Genomic DNA, 22,086 nt, shown 5'->3' on the forward strand with positions numbered 1-22,086 from the left:
CCAAGGCCCTGAGGGGAGCAGAGAAGGGTACAAGGTCACTGTCCTTCTCATGAAAAACCAGGGATGAGGTGGGAGGGGTGTGATGATCACCGCCAGCCGGAGGAGCTACCAGAGGAGGCCTCTGTCTGGAAAATGAGGTTCAGCAGTTGGAGCAGGCTCTCAGCACTCCCCCCATTTCTCCCTGCGGTGGTCCAGTTGCCCGGCAAGGGCTCCCTCACCATGTGGAGGGAGCAGACAGGCAGCACCAACCTCAGAGCCAAGGAGGCTGTAGGCGTCTGCGGCACACGGTCAGGGCCAGTCAGGAGCGCTCAGTGGCTGCCAGAGCCTTCCAGTTCCCTGGCCGTGTGCCCTGGGCTTGCCAAGCTGCTGGGTGGGGACACAACCTCCTGTGTCTGGACTCCTGAGTGTGGCGGAGTGGTTGGGCAGGTGGTGGGGCCACTGAGAGGACTGAGGCAGAAAACCTCACAGAGCCTGGTTGTGAATGTCGAGGCTGGAGGTCACTGCGTGTCCTTAGAGAAGCAAGTCCCCATCTCGCTGTAGACGTCGGCAGAACTGGGGTCATACTTGTTCAGGTGCTGTTGATGTGAGTACCTCCTGAGTTCCAGGCTCTGCGCAAGGCCCAGGACATCCAGCAGTGAATGGGGCAGACATGACCCTTGATCTCACTGAACTTGTCATCTAAGCCTTTGTCTCTTGTTTGCTGCCGCCTTGGGTGCGGCCTCTTGTCGTCCACTTTGTGCCCTGGCAGAGAACTAGACCCGCAGGCCCGTAGACTAGAACTAGATTCATAGACCCGTAGCCACAGGACATGGGCCAGAAGTGCCGGTTCCCAGTTTGGCGCCCCTTCTCTGGTCACTCGGTAAGAAGTGGAGACTCGTCCCTTCAGAGCGCTGACGTGGCCACAGGTGAGCAGCCAAGCCAGGAACAGAAGCCAGCTTCTCCCAGGTTGGAGCCCTGAGGGCTGCTGAGGAGCTGCCCCAGGGCATTGGGTTGAAAACCGCCCTCACACCCCAGGGGCAGGGTCCCTCCCCGGCCAGGGCCCTGTGGTCCTTCACCCCTCGTGTCACCTATGTCCCTGCCGCCCTCCACGCAGGTCTGTTCCCAGGAAGCCTTGGCTGCCTCCTTCACTCCTGTCAGGGAGCCCCCGTCGGGGCTCCCGACTCTCCTACATTGCCTTTGATGGATTTGGCACTGACAGCCCAGCACATCCAGCCGACAGTAGGACAGCCCCTCCCCGCTCTCCCCAGCCTAGAAGTATTGCTTAAGCTCCTGCAATGCACCGGGCTCTGGGAAGGCAAAGTGTCAGAGGAGAAAGCCGCCCCCGGCCTCTAGGGGGTGTCCTCTCTAGCTGGGCAGCCCCCGGGGGTGAATGCAGCCAGGAGATGAGGACTGGGAAAGGGTCATGAATCAGCAGGATTTCAGCTGGGCTTTTACTCGGTAGGTGTGCAGGTTGTGGGCCACAGAGGCTTTTAGGCCGGAGCAGTCCAAGCAGTGTGGATATCCCCTGCACAGGGCTGAGGGACAAGGATGCGGGGTGAGGCGTGCGGATGGCCGTGGGGTTACAGGTGGAGTGGGGAGAGCAGCTGCCGCGCTCCCCTCCCTACCGTGCTCCCCTCCCCACCGTGACCACAGGCCTCGCCAACCCCTCCCTCACCTGCCACCACACGCATGGCCTCCTTTCATTTCCTCCCCACCTGGGCCGGGTCCAGACTCCTGCCTCTACTACCTGAACCACTTTCCCCGCTCCTTCCAGCTGAAACCATCTCAGGACCTTCACGCTCATCTGTGGGCCTTGGAGAAGGTGGAGGATTCCCTGGCTCCCACACCCACCCACCCCACTCCCCCTGGGTGGGTGAGAGCCATTCCCGTCTCCCAGCACCTCCTGATCTCAGGCACACAGCCTCCCTGTTGGATAAGGAGGTTCTGATCCTCTGCCCATCCTTCCTCTTGTCCTTCTGCCCAGTCCCAAAGATGCCTTCCGAGCCGTGAAGAAGAGAATCGTGGGGAACAAGAACTTCCACGAGGTGATGTTAGCTCTCACGGTGAGTGCCCCGTCCCTCCATCCATGGGGGACCACAGTCCACCAGGGGCCTGGCAGGACTCCCAGCCACCCTGGGGCCCGTCTTCCAGGTGGTAGCAGTTCAGTCACTAAGTTGTGCCCAACTCTTGTGACCCCATGCACTGTAGCCTGCCAGGCCCCTCTGTCCGTGGGATTCTCCAGGCAAGAATACTGGAGTGGGTTGCCATTTCCTTCTCCAGGGGATCTTCCTGACCCAGGAATTGAACCCAAGTTTCCTGCACTGCAGGTAGATTCTTTACCGGCCAAGCTACGGGGCTGTGAGCAAAGCACTGGCCTGTCTATACAGCTGGCCAACATGGAGTGACAAGAGAGGCTATTTGGAAAAGTTCTTTCCATCCTACTGGTGTGGGGAACAGATACATGGAGGCCCACAGCCCTCCAGGGCATGTCATGGGACACCTGGGCTGAGGACCTGCCTGGTGACACGGAAGCTCAGTGCACACAGGCCTCTAGGGGGCAGTACCCAAGTTGAGTTCCAATTGACACTTGGACTAATTGGCCTTGAGAAATGAACATGATGCAAATCTCAGAGGCCAAGGCCAGTCCTTGTCCACAGCAGGGCAGGACAGACATGAGCTGGCAGCCTGGTGGTCAGGATGGGTTTGGCTGGGGAGTGGGGTTGGGAGGACTCTGGCTCTGCCTCCCCCAGGCAGTACTTCTATTTGGATTAGTCCACTAAACTGAAAGCAAAGGCAGCTCCTGCCAGGAAGTGGGGACAGGGATAGGGGAGGAAGTTGAACACCTTTTTCCCAGGCCACAGGGTGACCATTTCAGTGAAAGTTCTCTGCTTTCTACCTGAAGAGCCACCTCCCTCTAGATTGTGCTCAGCTCAGAGGCAGCCTCAGGACAGGATTCTGTGGGCACCAAGGCCACTCAGCCAGGGACCTCCAGCCAGTATTCAGCCCTCTGCCCACCCCAGGCTCACCCCAAGCCACCCAGCCCCTGAATCCAGCCTCGAACCTGCTCCTCCATGTCTGGGTCTCAATTGAGAAAGCCGCGCCCTCTGTGGGGTCTCTATGCTGGGACGTGGGTTGGGGGTGAGGGTGGGGTCCTGGGTGCCCCCCGTCCTCTGCCAGGTGCTCACGGGCAGCACACGGCACCCAGGTCTTGGAAACCTGTGTCAAGAACTGTGGGCACCGCTTCCACGTGCTGGTGGCCAGCCAGGACTTTGTGGAGGGGGTACTAGTGAGGACCATCCTGCCCAAAAACAACCCACCCACCATCGTGCACGACAAGGTGCTCACCCTCATCCAGGTGAGTGCGGGCAGCCCGGGGCAGGTGGGGAAGAAGGCGCCCCCGTCAGTGCTGCTTTTTGTCTGTCCACTCCGGTTTCTCTCATTGGGACCATTTTGCTCATCTGCGGATGGGACTTCTGAATGAGGGAGCCTGGTTGGCAGAGGCCTGGCTGTCCAGGTGATGCTGCCAAAGGACCAGCGAGTCCAGGAGGGAACTTCTGCTCCCTGGGGGTGGCAGGCAGGCTTGCAGAGGAGCCACTGAGGAGTGGTTATCAGCCCTGTCCCTTTGTCCCCTCTCAGTCCTGGGCTGACGCGTTCCGCAGCTCGCCCGACTTGACAGGTGTGGTGGCCGTCTATGAGGACCTGCGGAGGAAGGGCCTGGAGTTCCCCATGACTGACCTGGACATGCTGTCGCCTATCCACACGCCCCAGAGGGTGAGGGGCAGTTGCAGGGGTGGCGGGGGTCACTCCAGAGGGGGTTCTGTGGCTGTTTCCTGGGGGGTCCTGACCTTCCAGCCTTGCTGATTCAGCCTGTTGCCTTCTAGACCGTGTTCAACTCAGAGACACAGTCAGGACAGAATTCCGTGAGCACGGATACCAGCCACCGAGGGGACTCCAACCAACACACCACACCCCTGCCCACCTCGGCCCTACTCCCCAGTGACACGCCCATAACGCCAACCCCTGAGCAGGTAATCAAACCTGGGTCACAGCCATGCAGGTCAGGCTATAGGCCCGGCACCTCCCCGCACATTAGGGAGGGGGCCCTGTCAGTGTGGAAGTACTCCAGCCAGTCCTCAGGCAGCCCCACAGGGGCTCACTATTTGGGAGATGAGGCTCAGAGAGGTCAGTTAACTTGCCCAGAGCCACACAGCCCAGTGAAGACAGGGCCAGGATTCAAGCTCAAGTCTGTGACTCCGGGCAGGCTGTGTCCTGCACCTGGGCCCTTCTCCAGACTGTCTCCTCTGGGGAGGCTTCTGGGCAAGGCCAGGAAGAGGAACGACTCAGCAGACGGCCCCTCATCCACAGCAGCTCCACTCCCTGCAAGGGTTTGCTCAGGCGCTCACGTAAGATTTCATTTGAATAGAGGTTCTTGCTAAAATAATGGTTCTCAAACATCTGCACAGAAAAAATGTTAAACCCTTGTCTCACACCATGATACTTCCCATCAAGCCCTAAGAAGAGGATTGGGGTTGTATGTAGTGTAAGATCCTGGAGGCCAGTCCTGGGCAGGGTTTTCTGGCGCCCCATGAGTAACTTTGCAGGACTTCTTCAGACCATGCCACTTGTCCCTCCTGACCCTGAGGCCAGCACCATTGCTTCTGTCTTACGAGGGACATCCACAGCCATGCCCAGCGTCTCTGGGTGTTTGGTCCGTTTACTTGTGGATGGGAGTCGTTCATGGCCTGTGCACCGGGGGTATCACTTCTGAGGTGTTTTACAAATGTCTACGTATTGTTTAGCCTCAGAAACAAATAAGCTTACCAACAGCCTTCACAGTCAAACCTATTTAATTCTGTACTTCTAGCAAGTTATGAAGTCAATCCCCAGAGTTACAAATATTACTAGAAAAGTTTTCCTAATAAATAATAGGCCCAATAATAAAAAGTGCATAAATATTGTAAAATCACCCTGTGATCCAAAACTGATCTCGGTTCAGTTCAGTCGCTCAGTTGTGTCCAGCTCTTTGCAACCCCACCCATGGACTGCAGCATGCCAGGCCTCTATCCATCACCAACTCCTGGAGCTTACTCAAACTCATGTCCATTGAGTCGGTGGTGTCATCCAACCATCTCATCCTGTCATCCCCTTCTCCTCCCGCTTTCAGTCTTTCCCAGCATCAGGGTCTTTTCAGATGAGTCAGTTCTTTGAATCAGGTGGCCAGAGTATTGGAGTTTCAGCTTCAGCATCAGTCCTTCCAGTGAATATTCAGGACTGATTTCCTTTAGGATGGACTGATTGGATCTCCTTGCTGTCCAAGGGACTCTCAGGAGTCTTCTCCAACACCACAGTTCAAAAGTGTCAATTCTTCGGTGCTCAGCTTTATTTATAGTCCAACTCTCACATCCACATATGACTTCTGGAAACACCATAGCCTTGACTAGATGGACCTTTGTTGACAAAGTAATGTCTCTGCTTTTTAATATGCTGTCTAGGTTAGTCATAACTTTCCTTCCAGGGAGTAAGCGTCTTTTAATTTCATGGCTGCAGTCACCATTTGCAGTGATTTTGGAGCCCCCCAAAATAAAGTCAGCCACTGTTTCCACCGTTTCCCTATCTATTTCCCATGAAGTGATGGGACCGGATGCCATGATCTTAGTTTTCTGAATGTTAAGCTTTAAGCCAACTTTTTCACTCTGCTCTTTCACTTTCATGAAGAGGCTTTTTAGCTCCTCTTCACTTTCTGCCATAAGGGTGATGTCATCTGCATATCAGAGATTATTGATATTTCTCCTGGCAATTTTGATTCCAGCTTGTGCTTCCTCCAGCCCAGCGTTTCTCATGATGTACTCTGCATATAAGTTAAATAAGCAGGGTGACAAAACTGATCTAACTTGGTTATAATTTTAACCAGTTTGCCTGAAGTCTGGCCTCTGTGTAGATTAAGACTGATTTTGTCCAGTGGAAGAAGGTTCTTGCTAAACAAGACTGAGTAGCCTGAGTAGTCTAATTTCAGAGGGCCCTTCTGTCTTTTGGGACACGTTGATGTAACTCCCAGACTGCTTGTAATTAGGTCCCATCTGACCCAGACATGCGGGGTTTGTGATCAGTCATTTTTCCACTCGCTTCTACCAAGAGCCTTCATTAAACAGGCCAAATGTACCAAACATTTCACAGGTCTGGAAGGTGCTGGCAGACCGCAGTAGACTGTGTCTGCAGGCCCACTTCTTCATCTGTAAGGGGTGGGGGGTAGTGATATCTGTCTCATGAGACTGTGGTCAGGGTTAACTAGCAACATACGATAAGCGCTTGTCACTTAGAGGTGATCGGAATGGCAACTGCCTTCACAGGCACTGTGAATTTATATGATAACACTTGTATTCTGAAATCAACTGGGTCACCCAATTTAGAATACATCCAGATTTCCCAAAATGTGGGCCACTAAATCTTAGACTCATGAGATAGCCCGTGATCAAAGGGTTCATCAACCAGGTCATGTCTGGCAACGTCCACAAGGGTCCCTTCCTGGACGTTCACGGTGTCCACATTGTCCATGAGGACACAAGACACCCCACAGAGCCCACGGTGTGAGATGCTACACCAGGGCACTTCCATCACCTCACCTGGGTGCTAAGACTCTGCGACTTGATGCGCAGCTATTTCCCAAGCCAGGACTGGGACCCTGGTCGTTGAGAATCTGCTCACACGCATACTCAGGTGGGGGGTGGCACTAGGACTTAACCTTGGTAGAATCTGGGACACAGAGCAGGCCAGAGCAAGACAGAACCCCGTCCTCCTAGGAGGACGGCCTCCCTCCTCTCCCCTCGGGGGAACTGCCCTTCAGGGCCTCGTTAGGCGCCGGCATCCATAAGATGCTGGAGTGCTCAGCTTCTTTCCTCCTGGCCTCTCCCTGCTCTGGGCACCCTGGCTTGGAGATGGTAACGGTTGGTAGCACCTGTGTAAGCGGGTCAGTAGGGATGGGGATAAGCCCCCCACAGGCCTCCTGGCACAAGGCTATCTATGATCCAGGAGCCTGGAGAGAGTGCTAGCAGGTTGGGCTAGTGGTGCTAGGCTCCGGGAGGGGCAGCGGCTCTGGACCCTATCCTCACTCAGCAAGACCGACTGTGTGTTCCAGATTGGGAAGCTGCGCAGCGAGCTGGAGATGGTGAGCGGGAACGTGAGGGTGATGTCAGAGATGCTGACGGAGCTGGTGCCCACCCAGACGGAGCCGGCGGACCTGGAGCTGCTACAGGTGAGTGGCCACTGCCCCTTGCTCAGCCTCCCTGCTCCCCACCACCAGGGCAGTTTCCATGGCGATTCTGGGCTCCTAGGTCACAGTGGGAGAGGTTAAAATCAGGAACTTCGGGCTCCATCAGATTGGAACTCAGCTTCTACCGCTTGACGGTGTAAACAGTAAAGCCCCTCTTATCTCAGTTTCCTCATATGTAAGATTGCTTTTATGGTTCACATTTGACATGAGAATTAAATAAGGCTTTGCATGTAAACACCCCTTCCTGTGCCTGGTTCCACATAGCTCCCAATCAGTGTCTTGAGGAAGGCTGGAAGGTGAGGTTTCCAGCCATCAGAAGAGGAAGCCTAGCAGGCAGGCATGAGCTGGGATCTACCAGCCAGGGCTCCCGTATGTCAGGTGATATCCCCAGGGTCCCCCCCCCCCGAGCTGGGCATGAAGGGGCTGTACGTGGGGAAAGGCACCCTCCCAATGGAGGTCATCCCTGGGTACCCCCGAGGCCCAGGAGCCACCTGAACCTGTGAGGGGACAGAGGGCATGATGTGATCAACTCATTTGGTGACTTTCCTGCTGGACCCTCGCATTTCTGGTGGGCGGAGCTGGGTCATTCTCATCTCTCTGTCCCCAGGCCCAGCTGAGCTATGTGGCCCTTGCCTTACTGCAAGAGCCAAGGGGAGGAGTGAAGTCAGAGTCTCAGAGTTGGGTGAACCCACAAACATGAAGCGTAAATGACAGAAGCCTGAGTGAGTTGGGAAGCAACAGGATTACTGTAGTGCAGTTAAGTTCAGGTGTGTCATGCCAGGGCCATGCGGGCATGAGTGATTCTGTGGCCTCAGGGGGCTGGCTGGCAGACGGGGTGACCCTGGGACAACTGACAGGCGCTGAGCATGTCCCATGTGCCAGGTTCTGATGTGGGCACGTGATACAGGGTTACTCACTCAATCCTCCCCTTTCCCCCCATAAGGTAGATACTCTCACTGTCTCCATGTCCCAGGCCAGCAAACTGCTGATGCAAAGGGATGGCATGGGACATGCCCAGGGTCACAGAGCTGGTCATCAGCAGAGCTGGGGTATGAACCCAGGGCCCTGGCTCCTGGGCCAGTGTCCAGTTGCTGCTTTTCCTCTCTTGAGAGGGGTAGGTGAGGAAGTGGGAACAAAGTCACAGTGTGCTTAGTCATGGGGGGAGGAGAAGGAAGGCCCATGGGAGGCTGGAAGGAGTCTGGGCTGCCCTGCCCCATGCTCAGGGGGCAGAAGAAATCCCAGAAGAGGGTCTAGGTTGGGGAGGGGCAACAGGGTCTGCAAAGAACCAAAGTCAGTGGTCTTCATGATGCCAGGAGAAAAGTCTGGCTTGTGGCTGAGTCCACAGCGCCCAACAGCTGTCTGTTGGGACCTCAAGACTCTAACCTGGACCCCTGTCCACCTGATGGCAGGCCCCGGGGAAGGAAGTGCTCAGTCCTACAAATGAAAAGCCTGTGATGCTGCAGCTTTTTTTTTTTTCTTTTTCCCAAACAAGCTTAAATACGTAATACTAACTGATTAAAAGTCAGTCAGTGACCTGGTGACTAAATGCAGTGTGGGACTCTGGAACAGAGGGGAAAAGGACATTAGTGGAAAAGCTGGTGAAACCTGAGTGAAGCTTGTAGTTCAGTTAATAGCAGTGTACCCATGTTAAGGTCTTAGTTTTGAAAATGCCAAACTAAGCTAAGGAGAGGCTGGGTGAAAGGGTTTACAGGAACCCCTGTGCTCTCTTACCTTGGGAACTTTTCTGTATATTTAAAATTATTCCAAAATAAAAGGCATTAAAAAAAGAAATTAGACTAATGAGGTAGAAATTTGGAGTGGGAGTTTGTGGATAATAGTTGGATCACCCAGTTCATTTTTATGCTTTGGTCACCAAAAAACCTGCCTGCCCCCTGATAAGTGGCAGGTGTTTCATCAGCCACCTTGCCCCAAATCGGAGATGGTGGCAGGAGCTCCATCCAGAGGTCCGCACAGAGCCAGGTAAACCCACAGCGCAGTTCCCATTTGGTTCTGTCCAGTGTGCTCCACACTTAGAAATGAGACGCCGGTGATGTCCTTAGAACCCCAAAAGCTGTTCCCTGCAACCTCAAGTCCAGTGTGGAGACCGCTGCTTCTCCATGGCGCGCCAAGGACCGGGCATCCGGAAGGGACAGCCTCGCTCCCAGTCCAGGGGCCATAGTTGAATCCCTTCCTTCCCCGACAGGAGCTCAACCGGACGTGCCGCGCCATGCAGCAGCGGGTCCTGGAGCTCATCCCCCGCATCGCCAACGAGCAGCTTACCGAGGAGCTGCTCATCGTCAATGACAATCTCAACAACGTCTTCCTGCGCCACGAACGGTAGCCCCGCCTCCGGCCCCGCCCCACCGCCTGCCCCGCTCCGGCCCCACCGGCTCCTATGTTCACACCCGCTGACCTCTCATCTCCCTCCCAACACCAGGCCACCCGCCCAGTGCTGCACTCTCAACTGTCTTCATCCAGCGCAGGCCGCAATGCCCGCCCCCCCTCCACCCCTCCTCTCCTGCCACCCGTGTGTCTGCATCCCGCCTCCGCCTCCGGGCTAGCACTGGTGGTGGCTGAGCGCGCCGGCCCACGGCCAAACAGGCCTATTCTGTCCCTGCTGCCCCCCTACCACCACCACCCCGCCCCCAACTGCCTGGCTCTGGGGCCCTGGACAAGTGACTTGACTTAATTAGGGCTCCTTGATTGCGAACTCGGTAAGCGCTTCTGGCTAACTTAAGCAGAAAAAGAAGTCATTAGGAGAACAGCTTTTACTGAATGGGTAGCTTTCAGAGCCCAAAGAAGAATAAAACAGTGAGCCGTCCCAAAGGGGCAGAAGGGCAGATGCCAGGGTGGCTCAGGGGTCTTGGGACAATAATGCCTGGACCGTGATCCCAGGGTGTCACCCTGAATACATGGGCTCCAAACACCTCCTCGCAGGGTATCATTCTGTCCAAGAGTCAGCACCCTGGGAGACACTCAGATTGGCTCAGCTTCCTTGTGCCCACAGGAGTAGGAGGGAGAGGTCTCCTTGATCCTGGCAGTCCCACCAGGGTCACAGGAAATGGGAAGCAGTTCCTCAGAGGAGCGTGTAGGTGCTGGGCCTGCAGAGACAACACACCCCTACTCTTTTCTCTTGTCTGTACAATGAAGCTGTGATCCCTTGTAGATAACCAGCAGCCTGTGCAGTTATTCCTATAAGGGCCTTGTCAGTCAGACTGTCTGCACAGGGTGCTAATTATGCCTGCTGCCTCCAGCTCCCAGTTCATTTCATATGTTTATCCATCAGCATACACTTGCTCAGTGATTCTGAATCAGGTGATGGGGATGGGGCTGCAGCAGATAACATCTGCCCAGCCTTTCCTGCTCACTGGGCCAGTGGCGTTAAGAGCCCCTGCCACTAGGGGTGTGGGCTGGGGGGTGGCCCACAGGCCCAGTCTCAAGGTGACCAGGACCCCTCTGACACCCACTCATCGGAGCTCGTGTTTGTCTGGTTGTTTCCGGTTTCTAATCACTCCTCAGTGTCTTTGCTTGATCCTCACACCTGGGAGGCAGGTTGCACTGTCACCCCCTTGTTAATTGTTCAGAGGTGATGTAATTCACCTGGGGTCACACATGGAGGGACAGAACCAGGTCCAGAGCAGATCCCAGACCGAGGTCTTCAGCCCACCCAGCAGCAGCTTGGCCTGTCTAGGGTGGTTTAAGAGTCTCCATGAAGTAGTGTAAGAGATGTGTGTCCTCCTTACACCACTTTAGACACTCACCACATGCACAAATGTTTGTTACCAAACAAGGTCCAAAAAAAAAATCCACACCTTTACTATGTGCGTGCACCCCCTTTTCCTTTTCCTCTCTAGTCTCTTCCTGTTGTTTGTTTAATGCTAGTTGTAACTAGATAATCGGTCATCTAATTGGGACACTTGCTGGTGAAAGAGGCACCCTGCTAATACTCCCCTGGGGCATACACTGGATTGTCCGGGGCAAACCTGGCCAGTCACCACCCTGTTTGTGACCCATTCTGTGGGTTTCGAGACCTGCAGTGGGCAAAGCTCAGGCCTGGTCTGTCTCCTTGACCCAGGTCTTTTCTGTCCCGTAGGTTTGAACGCCTCCGAACAGGCCAGACCACCAAGGTAAGAGGCAGCTTCTCCATATTAATGACAGGAAGGGCTGTGCCCACCTCCCTCCCCAGGTATCCTGGCCAGAATGTGTCTTCTTAGCCAGGCTCTTAGAAAAGGCTGCTTCTAAGTTTTTTTGTCATTGTCCCTTTAGGGTAAACAAGGTTCTGCCACCAGCTGATGCCCTAGGGTCTTGTGAACCTCCCAGCGGGTCCAGCCGAGCTAGAGGCCAAGGGGAGGAAGAAAGACTCCCTGACGCCCAGTCATAGCTGCTGGGGGTGAGGCGGGGAGGAGAGAGCCTAATGACACACCCTCAGGCAAAGAATGCAGGCACCAGTGCTTCAGGGTAGGAGGGAATGAGGCTGCACCTCCGGTCAGAGGGTGATGGTGGCCTCTCCCCTCCCCACAGGCCCCAAGTGAGGCCGAGGCAGCCCCTGACCTGATCGACATGGGCCCTGACCCTGTAGCCACCGGCAGTCTCTCATCCCAGCTGGCAGAAATGAGTAAGTGCAGCACTGGGGGCTCTGGCCAGGGTACGTTACCTACCATGGGTACCCCTGCAGCTCTTGGGGTGCCCTCTCATTACACAGTTGGGGCTGGAGTGCCCACAGCAGAATGTCGGCCCAGCCCCCACCTCCCCGGGGTCCCCTGCTGAATCTAGCTGTGGGGCTCACGTCTTCCTGCACAGCTGGGATAAAACACGGGAGATTCTCCCTCCCAGCCCCATAGCCCCTGAGCCCGCTTAGATCTCAGAAACCCCGCTGTTGTGTGATTGCCCCTGGATCATCTGGTGAACTTGGACACATAACGTGGACACCCTGGACCCCTCTTCTCCTGAATAAGCTTATGCACAGAGCGGGCTCAGACCAGGTCAGGCCCAGAATGGGCTCCTGGTGCACATCAGCCGTCAGCACCATTGTCACTTGATCTGTTAAGTGTTATTGGCTGCCTGCTCAGAAGTAATTGAGAGAGAGGAGGTGAGGTGCCCGGTGTCCCTCAGCCGGCAGGTGGCCTGTCCCACCCATATGCCCCACCCTGCCCCGCTCCAGGTTGCCCTGCTTCTCCAGAACCGACCTGGGCCTGGCAGGAAGCAGCCCAGCCATGACTCCAAGGACAGCCAGGCAGACCCTTCATGTGGTCTTTTTGTCCCCACAGACCTGGGCTCCAGCAGCGTGAGGGCTGGCCTGCAGTCTCTGGAGGCCTCTGGCCGACTGGAAGATGAGTTTGACATGTTTGCACTGACGCGGGGCAGCTCACTGGCTGACCAACGCAAAGAGTGAGTACTGAAACCCACCCTGGGCTCCTGCGGTTTGGGTCAACCGCTGTCAGGGGAGGGCCTCTCTCCAGGTCCCTGAGCTCGGTGTATGGGTGGGCACACCAGCCCCTACCTGCACCCCCTCAGGATGGCAGAGTTTTTCCCCCTGAGTCAGTCCTACATGGCCTGGGATGGATGAGGGAGGGACGCCCGTTGGGTGATGACCAGCTTGGTTCCAGAATCTTACACAAGCCGAGCAGATGAGGAAACAGAGACTCTGAGAGGCTGGTCATTTGCCCCACCTCAGGCAGCTAATGTTTGACAGAGTCGGGAACCCCAGACTGTCTGGTTCTAAAACGCAGTGTCTTCAACCCAGCCCAGCTCCCCACTGCACTGTACACCATGTACCAAGCCCTCAGAGACTGGTCCAGTGATTTCTGCTATTCTGCAACCAGCCTTAATTTCCACGAAAGTTGCATTATCCCACCCGAGTCTGCCTGCCCTGCCCTCGAGCTTGGGCTCTATGCTTCCTGGGACTGTCCATTTTCAGGGAGATACTTTTAGCAGTGGAGGCCACAGGGCCAAATGTCCACCAGGCCGGCTTCCCAGGACCAGCTCCATACGGCTGGTCAGGGGACAGGGTTTGCTTAGGGCTGTTATCAGCCTTTTGCTTGTAACCCCAGGGCAGGTACCAGGTACCAGGTAACCAGGATGTACAACCAAGGAAAGCACTGGACTAAGGGAACTTCTTGGCAGACTCCATTCCGGTCTCCTTGGGAGCTGTTGATAGGCCTCCAGAGGGCCCAGGGGTCCCCCATCCACTCTGGCCAGTCCCAGTGAAACCTGACAGGCTATAGCCAGCCTGGCTCATAGGGCTGCTCACAGCCCCACCCACTGGCTGGCCAGCCCTGCCCTGTGAGCCGAACCCATGAGTCTGGGGCGGAGTTTGTGCTCCCAAGCCCAGGTGCCCTGGGACCAGCGGCTCACGGTCACCTTGGAGGTAGGGGCGCAGTGAGGCTGCTGTGTGACTGGAGGCTAATGAGTCTGGTGGGACTTGCCACCAGAAGGGTGGCCCGGCTGAGGTTTGCAGCCGTGCTGTCCCTACTCTGGGGAGCCCTGAAGGCCAGAGAAAAGCACACCCCGAGCTTGCCTCCAGAGCCTGCAGTCTCTTGGGGGTGGGAGGTAGCCTGCCTGTGGGCCGCTGCTGTGCAGTGCTAGGCTGTGGATCAGCTCGTGTAAAGGGTCAGAGGCAGGGGTAGAGTGAGCCACCCAGTTTTCTGGTTGGCTGCAGCCCCTTTGCGTGGTGAGCCATGTGACAGGGTTAACTCGCCAATTCCCATGCCCTCCTGGCTACCTCTGTTCTTCAGAAAGGCTGCCTGAGAATTTGGGGGTTTATTCTAGAGGCCTCTTTAAGTTGCCAGCCTACCCAGTCCCCAGGGAGGCAGGTTGGCGCTATCAGAGCCACATGTGCTATGCTTGCACTGGTCCAGCCCAGCTCCAGCAGTGTGAGGTGCTCCCCACCCACCCCACCTGGAAGAAGACCCCTCCTCCCTAATGGCGCAGGGCTTTCCTTTGAGGCTAGAATCCCAAGATTCTCATCTTCACCTCAACAGCTGACCCAGGGACTTCCTGATGGTCCAGTGATTGACTCCATGTTTCCAATGCAGGGGGCACAGGTTCGATCCCTGTCAGGGAACTAGATCCCACATATCGTGCATGACCACCAGAAGAAAAAAGACTGACCCGGTCTCACCTCCTCTCTGCCAGCAGTTCAGGGCAAGAATGACAGCTCTTACCAAGCTGCTGGACCATGTCCCCGAGGCCTCCCTGGATGTCCCCCTCTGTAGCAGCCAGAGAGACACCAGCCCCCTTGTTAGCACGGGCTTTCCTCCCGCTCCCCCTGAACCTTCACTGGAGACACAGCAGATCCCTCCCTCCCCATCCTCCTCTGCTCGGAGGGTACAGTGTCCCCTGCGTTTCCTCCCAGTCGCCAGGGCTGGCACCCCCGAGCACATGCAGAATCCTCACCCGCCGTCTGCAGGTTTGTTTTCAGCTGCAGAGGGGGGTTCCCCCGTTCACACACAGCCTTCACAGAACCACAGATTCTGAAATTACGCTGTGGGAGCTGCTCTGGAGAGGGTCTAGATAAGAGCTCTCCATGACCACGGGGTCTGGGACGCTGTGCTCATCCCTGTAGTGTGGCCAAATCCAGGAATAGGAGGTCGGTGGACTTGGTCTCTGACCCCCAACACCTCGCTTCTCCAGCCTCGCTCTGCCTGTCATGCAGGCCACATGTCTGACCCAGGTTCCCAAAGGCAGGAAAGGAGACCTTTTGCTCCATCTCAAGGCAGGCCTGCAGATTGGTGCCCCTCTTGGGGCTCCTGCCCAGGCACATTCTGAGTCCACGCAGAATGTGGGTCTAGCCCTTGCCCACCCAACCCCTTCCCTCCTCATGTCGGCTGGCATGTCTGGTATGGTGAGGGTGGCAGGTAATGGCCACAGTGGCCTCTGTATTTCAGGGTAAAATACGAAGCCCCTCAAGCAACAGATGGCCTGGCTGGAGCCCTGGATGCCCGGCAGCAGAGCACTGGAGCGGTAAGCAGAGGGGCCTGTCCAGAGGAAGGCTGGGCAGTGCTTGCCTGGCGATGCCCCTGGTTTATGACAGGAGGTGTGAGAGTGTGGATGGGAGGGGCTCGGCACTGACTTGGAGCTGAGCTAGTATTCAGCCCCTCTGCCCCTCCAGAGCCCTGTTATCTGCAGGAATGTGGACAGCGTGGGGCTGGAGGACAGACCCTAAAACCACAGGGAGGCACCCAAAGGTGCCACTTGTATTCCATTTAACTGCTGGCATATGTGGAATGAAAGCCACTTGCCACACGGAGCACGCTGTACCAGCCACTTGCCCCCTTGGCAGGAGTTCCAAGGACAGTTCCCTTGCCTTTAAATTTGTTTCTGGGTGCCTTTTGGGCAGAGAGCGGTAGTTACAACGTGCCGGACCTGGGCGCTGGAGAGGCAAGGCCAGTGAACAGCAGGGCCAAGGAGGGGGTTGGTCACAACCCAAGGCTTCAAAGGTGCAGGTGGGACTGGGCACTGGGAGGTGAAGCCTGAGGGGCAACTGGGAGGACTGGCTTCTCCTGCCTGAGGTGGGAGCCCTGGGCAGTCTGGAGCAGAGGTTGGCAGGGGGACGTTTATCTAACTTAATTTTAAGAGGACTCAGCCTGGAAGTTGGGAGACCAGTCAGGAGGCTGTGGAAGCTGCCCTGTCCTCTGGAGTGGGGAGGGGGGCACAGGAGATGTGGGAGGGATTCCCAGCTGCATCCCCAGTGTCCCAGGAGTCATTCCCAGTCAGAACAGGGCAGGACCAGCAAAGGGCTCAGATGCCTCCTTGGGTGTGTTGTAGATCTGCCACCACGCGGAGTGCGTTTACGCCCTGAGTGTCAGAGCCTCCCACTTGGACCCTGTGTCCCCTGCTGAGTGAGCATTCTGTGTCCCCCACTTACTAAGTCATCACACAAACCCTGAAGGGGTCCCCTTTGCAGATGAGAAAGCCGGGTCCCAGAGCGGGTGAGTGAAACCACAGATCTCACGTCCTTCGCACAGTGCCTGGCACGTAGTGAAACGTTTTACCTTCATAGCACTGCAATGTGGTCATCTCACTTACAGAGGAGACACCAGGGCTTATAATTGAGGTCATTTGCCCACGATCTCACAGCCACTGGTCTGTCCAGCACGGAAACCAGTGCTGGTAACGAGAGCCCCAGATGACCTGCAGAGCTCCAAGGAGCAGAGTTGCTCCCATGCTCAACCTTCCTTTTCCGTGGGCCATCAGTCTGGCTCCAAGAATCCAAATGAGTCCAGACAGTAGGGAGCGCGTCCCTCCACCGCCACCTGGTCTCCCGTGGGCAGAGACTGGCCTCTAAGCCCTGTGCCTTCCTGCTACAGAATTGGGGTGGTGGGGGACAGATGTCACCTGCTAGGGCCGCAGAGCAGCTCAGGGACCTGACGAGCACTGGGACGAGGCCTCCTGGCTGCTGCCCCACCTGCCGTCAGCCTTGGGACGGAAGCACACACACCTGTGTCAGCAGAAAAGCAAGTTCTGCCCGTTCATCTTTGGTGACTTGAGAGATTTAAGTGAGTTCTACCAATCAGGGTACAACTTCCTCCAAAGTAGGTCATAGACATCTGCTCACGAGATGCTCAAATCTGGCCGAGGGCTAAGGTTTTCTCCCTCTCAGCTGTCAAAACATGATTCCAGGCAGCAAAGTACTGAAGGACTCAAGCGTCAACCCTGTAGGTGGCCGGCTGGTGTTTGCCCCCAGGGGTTGGTGAGTCCTGGGAGGTGAGGATGCTGGACAGCCTGTGCCAGGCCCCAGGCTGGGTCTGTCTGGCTGGGGAAGACGATCACGGGCTGATGGGCCAGGAGCCAGGACCCTAGGCTTCCTCCCCTATCCGTCTGCTCTGGGGCCCTGGGCATCTCTTGTCTGCCCAGGAACAAACATGACGGGAGACAGGCACAGCAGTGCTCCTGACACTGGGCGCCCTTCAGAACCCCTGGGAGCCAGTGGAGGGCGGCCTGCTCCATCCTAGGGCTGCTCAGCACACCCGCCGGGATCTGTGGGGTGACAGTAGTGGCGGAGGCTTTGCCCCACCCATCCAGGACTCTGGGGTCCCCACAGGGAGACCCCTTTCCTGTTCCCTTTCCCCAGCCACCACACCTATACAAACATGGGCGTGCACACACACACATATGCACACACCCCTCTGGAGGCAGTAGCAGGCCTGTGCTGGAGGAGGCTCCCAGTACACACACACACACACACACATTCCCCCACACACACACATCCCCACACACACACACACACACAACCCCTCGAGGCAGTAGCAGGCCTGTGCTGGAGGAGGCTCCCAGTACACACACACATACCGCCCCCCCCCCGCACACACACACACACACACAACCCCTCGAGGCAGTAGCAGGCCTGTGCTGGAGGAGGCTCCCAGTACACACACACACACACACTCCCCCACACACACACATCCCCACACACACACATCCCCACACACATACACACACACCCCTCTTGAGGCAGTAGCAGGCCTGTGCTGGAGGAGGCTCCCAGTACACACACACACACACACACACACACTCCCCCACACACACACATCCCCACACACACACACACACACACACACACACCCCTCTTGAGGCAGTAGCAGGCCTGTGCTGGAGGAGGCTCCCAGTACACACACACACACACACACACTCCCCCACACACACACATCCCCACACACACACACACACCCCTCTTGAGGCAGTAGCAGGCCTGTGCTAGAGGAGGCTCCCAGTACACCCACACACACACACTCCCCCACACACACACATCCCCACACACACACACACACCCCTCTTGAGGCAGTAGCAGGCCTGTGCTAGAGGAGGCTCCCAGTACACCCACACACACATATATACCACACACACACACACACACACACACACCCCTCTTGAGGCAGTAGCAGGCCTGTGCTGGAGAAGGCTCCCAGTACACCAGTGACCTGGCCTCCCCACCACCTTCAGCGTGACTCTCTCTCACCCAGATGGGAGGCGGCGGTGAGAAGAGCCTCAGTGACTGGATGGTGAGGCAAGGCATGGTGAGGACAGGCCAGGTGCACTCGCGGGGGCCTGCCCAGGTGGCGCCAGGATCACAACCAGAGGAGCGCAGGGTCGGCCAAGGGCCTGCAGGCCCCACCCAGCGCCCAGCACAGTCCCGCTCCCCCTGCTCTCGCTTCCACGGCCCCTTGGCACTGCCTCGGAGCAAGGCCTGGGCAACGCCTCTGGCAGCTGGGAGGTGCCTGGGGCACGTCTGGGTCTGGGCCACATGCCGGCAGAGGGAGCTGGAGGGTGCAGCCCAGAGAACTTGCTGCTGCTGCTGGTGCTGCTGGGAAGTCAGCTCTGCCGCTTCTCTGGGGTCCCCACCCTCTCTGGGGTCTCGGTGCTGAGGATGGGGTTTGGGGCCTGAGCTGGCTTTGGTTGGAGGAGGACTCGCTCTCCTTCTGTTTCTCAGAGTAGCTGAGTGGTAGCTCGCATTTCCCGAGCATCTGCCCTGTGCTGGGTGCAGAGCTGCGCTCTTTATCTCCCTCGTCTCTTTAATCCTCACAACGACCTGGACCTAGACGGTAGGTACTGTCATCCTCTCTAACAATGAGCAATGAGGGTGAGAGGAGCTAAGTCACCTGCTCCAGGTGCAGGAGCCCAGCCAGCTTCCGGTCTCTCTTACCCCAGAGTCTGTGGCCTATAACCTCCGGCTGGATTCTTCAGATGTCTTTCGAATGGGAAGACCCCACACCAGCCCTCAGCCCCCGCCCTGTGCAGGGCTGTGTGGCAGAGTCACAGTGACCCATCGCCTCTGGGCCCACCAGCCTGGCCGCCTCTGGTCGTCTCGGCCCCTGCCTCCTCACTGGCCCTCCTCTGCCCACTTCCACCAGAACTCTTGAGTCTGCGGAGGCTTGTCGGGACAGCCCGCGGCCGTGCCCCTGCCCCAGCCCTTCTGCCTGGCTTCCCACTTCCTGGGATTTGAATAATACCATGCCAGTTGTCAGGAGCCCCTCTCCATCCCCTGCTCAGCCTGCTGGCCCACATCCGCCTCGCCCACAGCCTGGCACAGCGAGAACTCAGGGAGACCTCAGCGTCCCAGGCAGCTGGGCCAGAGCTGTCTTGGAGGGACTGTCATGATGGGGCTGGGCAGGTCAACTGGCCCCGTCCCATGAGTGAGGGGCTCAGGTTGGGCAACTCCCCCAGGGCCGTAGCCAGTGGACTCAGGCTGGTGAAGGGCACTGCCCTGCCTCACCCCTGCCCTCCCCTCCAGATCCCCGTCACCCAGGCCTGCCTCATGGAGGACATCGAGAAGTGGCTGTCCACGGACGTGGTAAGTGGGGCCCACTCCTCACCCACCTCACCTGGGGCTCCCATGTTCCCATGAGGAAGTGGCCGGTGTCGGGGCAGGGCCAGCAGCTGGTGAGGGGCGTCAGCAGGGCCAGTGCCCCCTCCCCTGCTGCTTCCCAGTATTTCGCCTTAGAGGGGGAAGCCTCACACTCCTCGCAGCCTCTGGGGCCTCCCCTTGCCCAAGCCTGCTGCCTGCGTGAGGGCCCGCTGTGGGCAAGACGGGCCGCCCGAGGGCAGCAGGGACGTGAGAGCCCTGAGCTCGGCACCTGGGGTAGCTCGGGGAGTGGTGCCAGGAGCCCCATTGTGCAGAGCGGAGACTGATGGGCAACTGTCAGGGGTGCTGTGCCAGGAGAAGGGGGCCCAGCACCCTCCAGAGCCCCCAGTGTGCAGGAGGGGCAGTCAGTCCAGGCCCCCTTCCAGGTTTCTTCCCCAGCCTCTGCCAGCCCACCGCTCATTCTGAGCACCAAGGATCAGGTGCCTGGGCACTTCCTAGCTCCAAGGCCGCCTTCAGCAAGTGGCCAAGACCGTGTTTATGCCCACAGTCCATCCGTTTTGCCTAGTGGCTACAGGCTCACCTCCAGCCCGGCCCCTAGTTGAGCGTGTGTAGCTGGCACAGGTTTGGGTGTCAGCCTCTCCACCATGAGCGAGTCTGCCCATCCCTTTGGACACTGGAAAGGGTGGAACTAGTGCCCTCAAGGGCACCACACCCTGCCCCTGGCACTCTTTGGGAAGTCCTCCGCTTTAGCTTGCCAACAACCCCGTGAGTGTCACCAAGCAGAGAACTGAAGCTCAGAGAAGCCAAGTGACACCCAAGGCCCTGTGGCTCAGAAAGTGGTGGGGCCGAGGTCTGGGCCCTCTGGGTCAGCCGCTGAGCCCCGCCGTGCCCGCAACTAACCTGCCTCCTTCTGCCTTGTCAGGGGAATGACGTGGAGGAGCCCAAGGGCGTCACCAGTGAAGGTAGTAGACCCTGGCCCTGCCCACCCTTCCCGCACTCTAGCCTCGGAGCCCAGCCCCAGCCTCCCTCTCGTTGCTCTAGAATTCGACAAGTTCCTGGAAGAACGTGCCAAAGTGGCCGATCGTTTGCCCAACCTCTCCAGTCCCTCAACCGAGGGGCCACCAGGCCCTCCACCTGGCACTGCCCTGAGAAAGAAGACCCAGGAGAAAGACGACGACATGCTGTTTGCCTTATGAGTGTGGGGCCTGGCGCCCTGCTGCCCGAGCCCCGGTTGTTCCCACACCCCGTGGCGGGGGCCTGTCCCTCCTTTGGTGTAAAGGCTGCTTGAGGGTGGCTTGTCACATAAGTCCTTCTCTTCCCCTTGAGGTTGGGGCCATGCTGCCTGGGAGTGTGGGAGGCAGCTGGATGAGCTGGAGTGAGTGAGTTCTACTTTGGGGCCCTGGACACTCATGCCTCTCCTCCCACCCCCACCAACCACTGCGACTTTGCTGAGGACAGGAAGGCCCCAGGCTGGAGAGGCTGGTCGCCTGGTGGCCCAATGTGACTCCCCTTGTCCTGGGTGATCCCCTCCCGGGACCCGCCCCCAGAGGAGCTGTCTTCAGAGCCCACACTGCCAGTCGAAGCCTAGCCAGAGGCTGGAGACAGCAGAAGTCTCTGTCGCAGCCTCAGGCCTGTTCCCCAGTGCCTGCCATGGAGCCCGAAGGGTTGGCCAGCTGTTGAGGGCAGGGCCTGTGGCTCTCTACTGAGAGCACACTGTCCAGATAAGCTGCATGTGATGGGGGGGAGACCGCGCCAGCCCGAGGCTGCCACGGGGCTTCCGGCGATGCTTGTAGCTCCTGGGACCCCCCATGACCTCCACTGCCTTGCCCTCCTTCCTCTGTTCCTCCCTCGCAGGGCTCCACCGGGCACTGGGCCGCCCACCTGTCAGCTGATCCTCTTGACTGGGAGAGGTGCCTTTCGTATCCCCAATAAAGGTAGAAGAGCACCGTAAAAGTGGTCAGTCTCCAGGAGGAAGCTACTTGGCCTAACCAGGGCTGGGCTGGGCTGGGCTGGGCTGAGGGCCGCCCACGAGACAGACATCTGCCAATGGGGTAGGTGCAGCGGCAGGACCCAGCCACGCCACACCAGCACAGGCTCCGCCACCAGTTGCCTGCCAGGCGGCCCTGTTGCTCTCTGTGGGTGACCTGTCCGCAGCCTCAGGCCAGCCCCTGCCCAGCAGCAGGAGCTCTGTGATCACAGAGGCGGAGCAGGTGTGGGTGTGGCAGGCCACTGAGCCTGCAGGGAGGACGCAGGCATGCGGTCCAAGGCCCAGGTGCCAGGCTCTCCGTGAGCTCATGGCATCGAATCCACAACCGTGGGTGAAGCAAAGTTGCATCTCATTTTCCAGAGGCCGAGTCTCTGACTCAGTGGGTCGTGTGAGCCGCTCCAGGTGCACTAGTTTATCAGGTGCTGGGCACTTCCTCATGCGTCAGTACATCATCCCCATTTTTCAGATGGCAGCGCTGAGGCTCAGTGTGGAGGCCTTGGCACAACGGCTCAGGAGCTGGGCCACAGGTCAGGTGCTGGTGTCAGTTCTCAT

General features: G+C 57.7%; 1 protein-coding gene across 2 annotated transcripts in view; it reads left to right on the forward strand.

Annotated features, from left to right (window-relative positions):
* Positions 1-21,500, forward strand: part of TOM1 (target of myb1 membrane trafficking protein) — a 40,424-nt gene extending 18,924 nt beyond the window's left edge. Inside the window, exons 3-16 of one of the 2 annotated variants that reach the window (XM_018048234.1) lie at positions 1,964-2,042; positions 3,185-3,334; positions 3,616-3,750; positions 3,861-4,007; positions 7,112-7,228; positions 9,450-9,583; positions 11,340-11,373; positions 11,768-11,861; positions 12,514-12,634; positions 15,133-15,208; positions 18,208-18,261; positions 19,476-19,535; positions 20,470-20,509; positions 20,589-21,500. In XM_018048234.1, coding sequence (XP_017903723.1) covers positions 1,964-2,042; positions 3,185-3,334; positions 3,616-3,750; positions 3,861-4,007; positions 7,112-7,228; positions 9,450-9,583; positions 11,340-11,373; positions 11,768-11,861; positions 12,514-12,634; positions 15,133-15,208; positions 18,208-18,261; positions 19,476-19,535; positions 20,470-20,509; positions 20,589-20,743 — 1,396 coding nt within the window. In that variant the 3' untranslated portion in view covers positions 20,744-21,500. The remainder of the gene's footprint in view (positions 1-1,963; positions 2,043-3,184; positions 3,335-3,615; positions 3,751-3,860; positions 4,008-7,111; positions 7,229-9,449; positions 9,584-11,339; positions 11,374-11,767; positions 11,862-12,513; positions 12,635-15,132; positions 15,209-18,207; positions 18,262-19,475; positions 19,536-20,469; positions 20,510-20,588) is intronic. The other variant, XM_018048235.1, reaches the window with a different exon arrangement.

This window comes from Capra hircus, chromosome 5 (assembly GCF_001704415.2).
Source record: "Capra hircus breed San Clemente chromosome 5, ASM170441v1, whole genome shotgun sequence".
Classification (NCBI taxonomy): Eukaryota; Metazoa; Chordata; class Mammalia; order Artiodactyla; family Bovidae; genus Capra; species Capra hircus.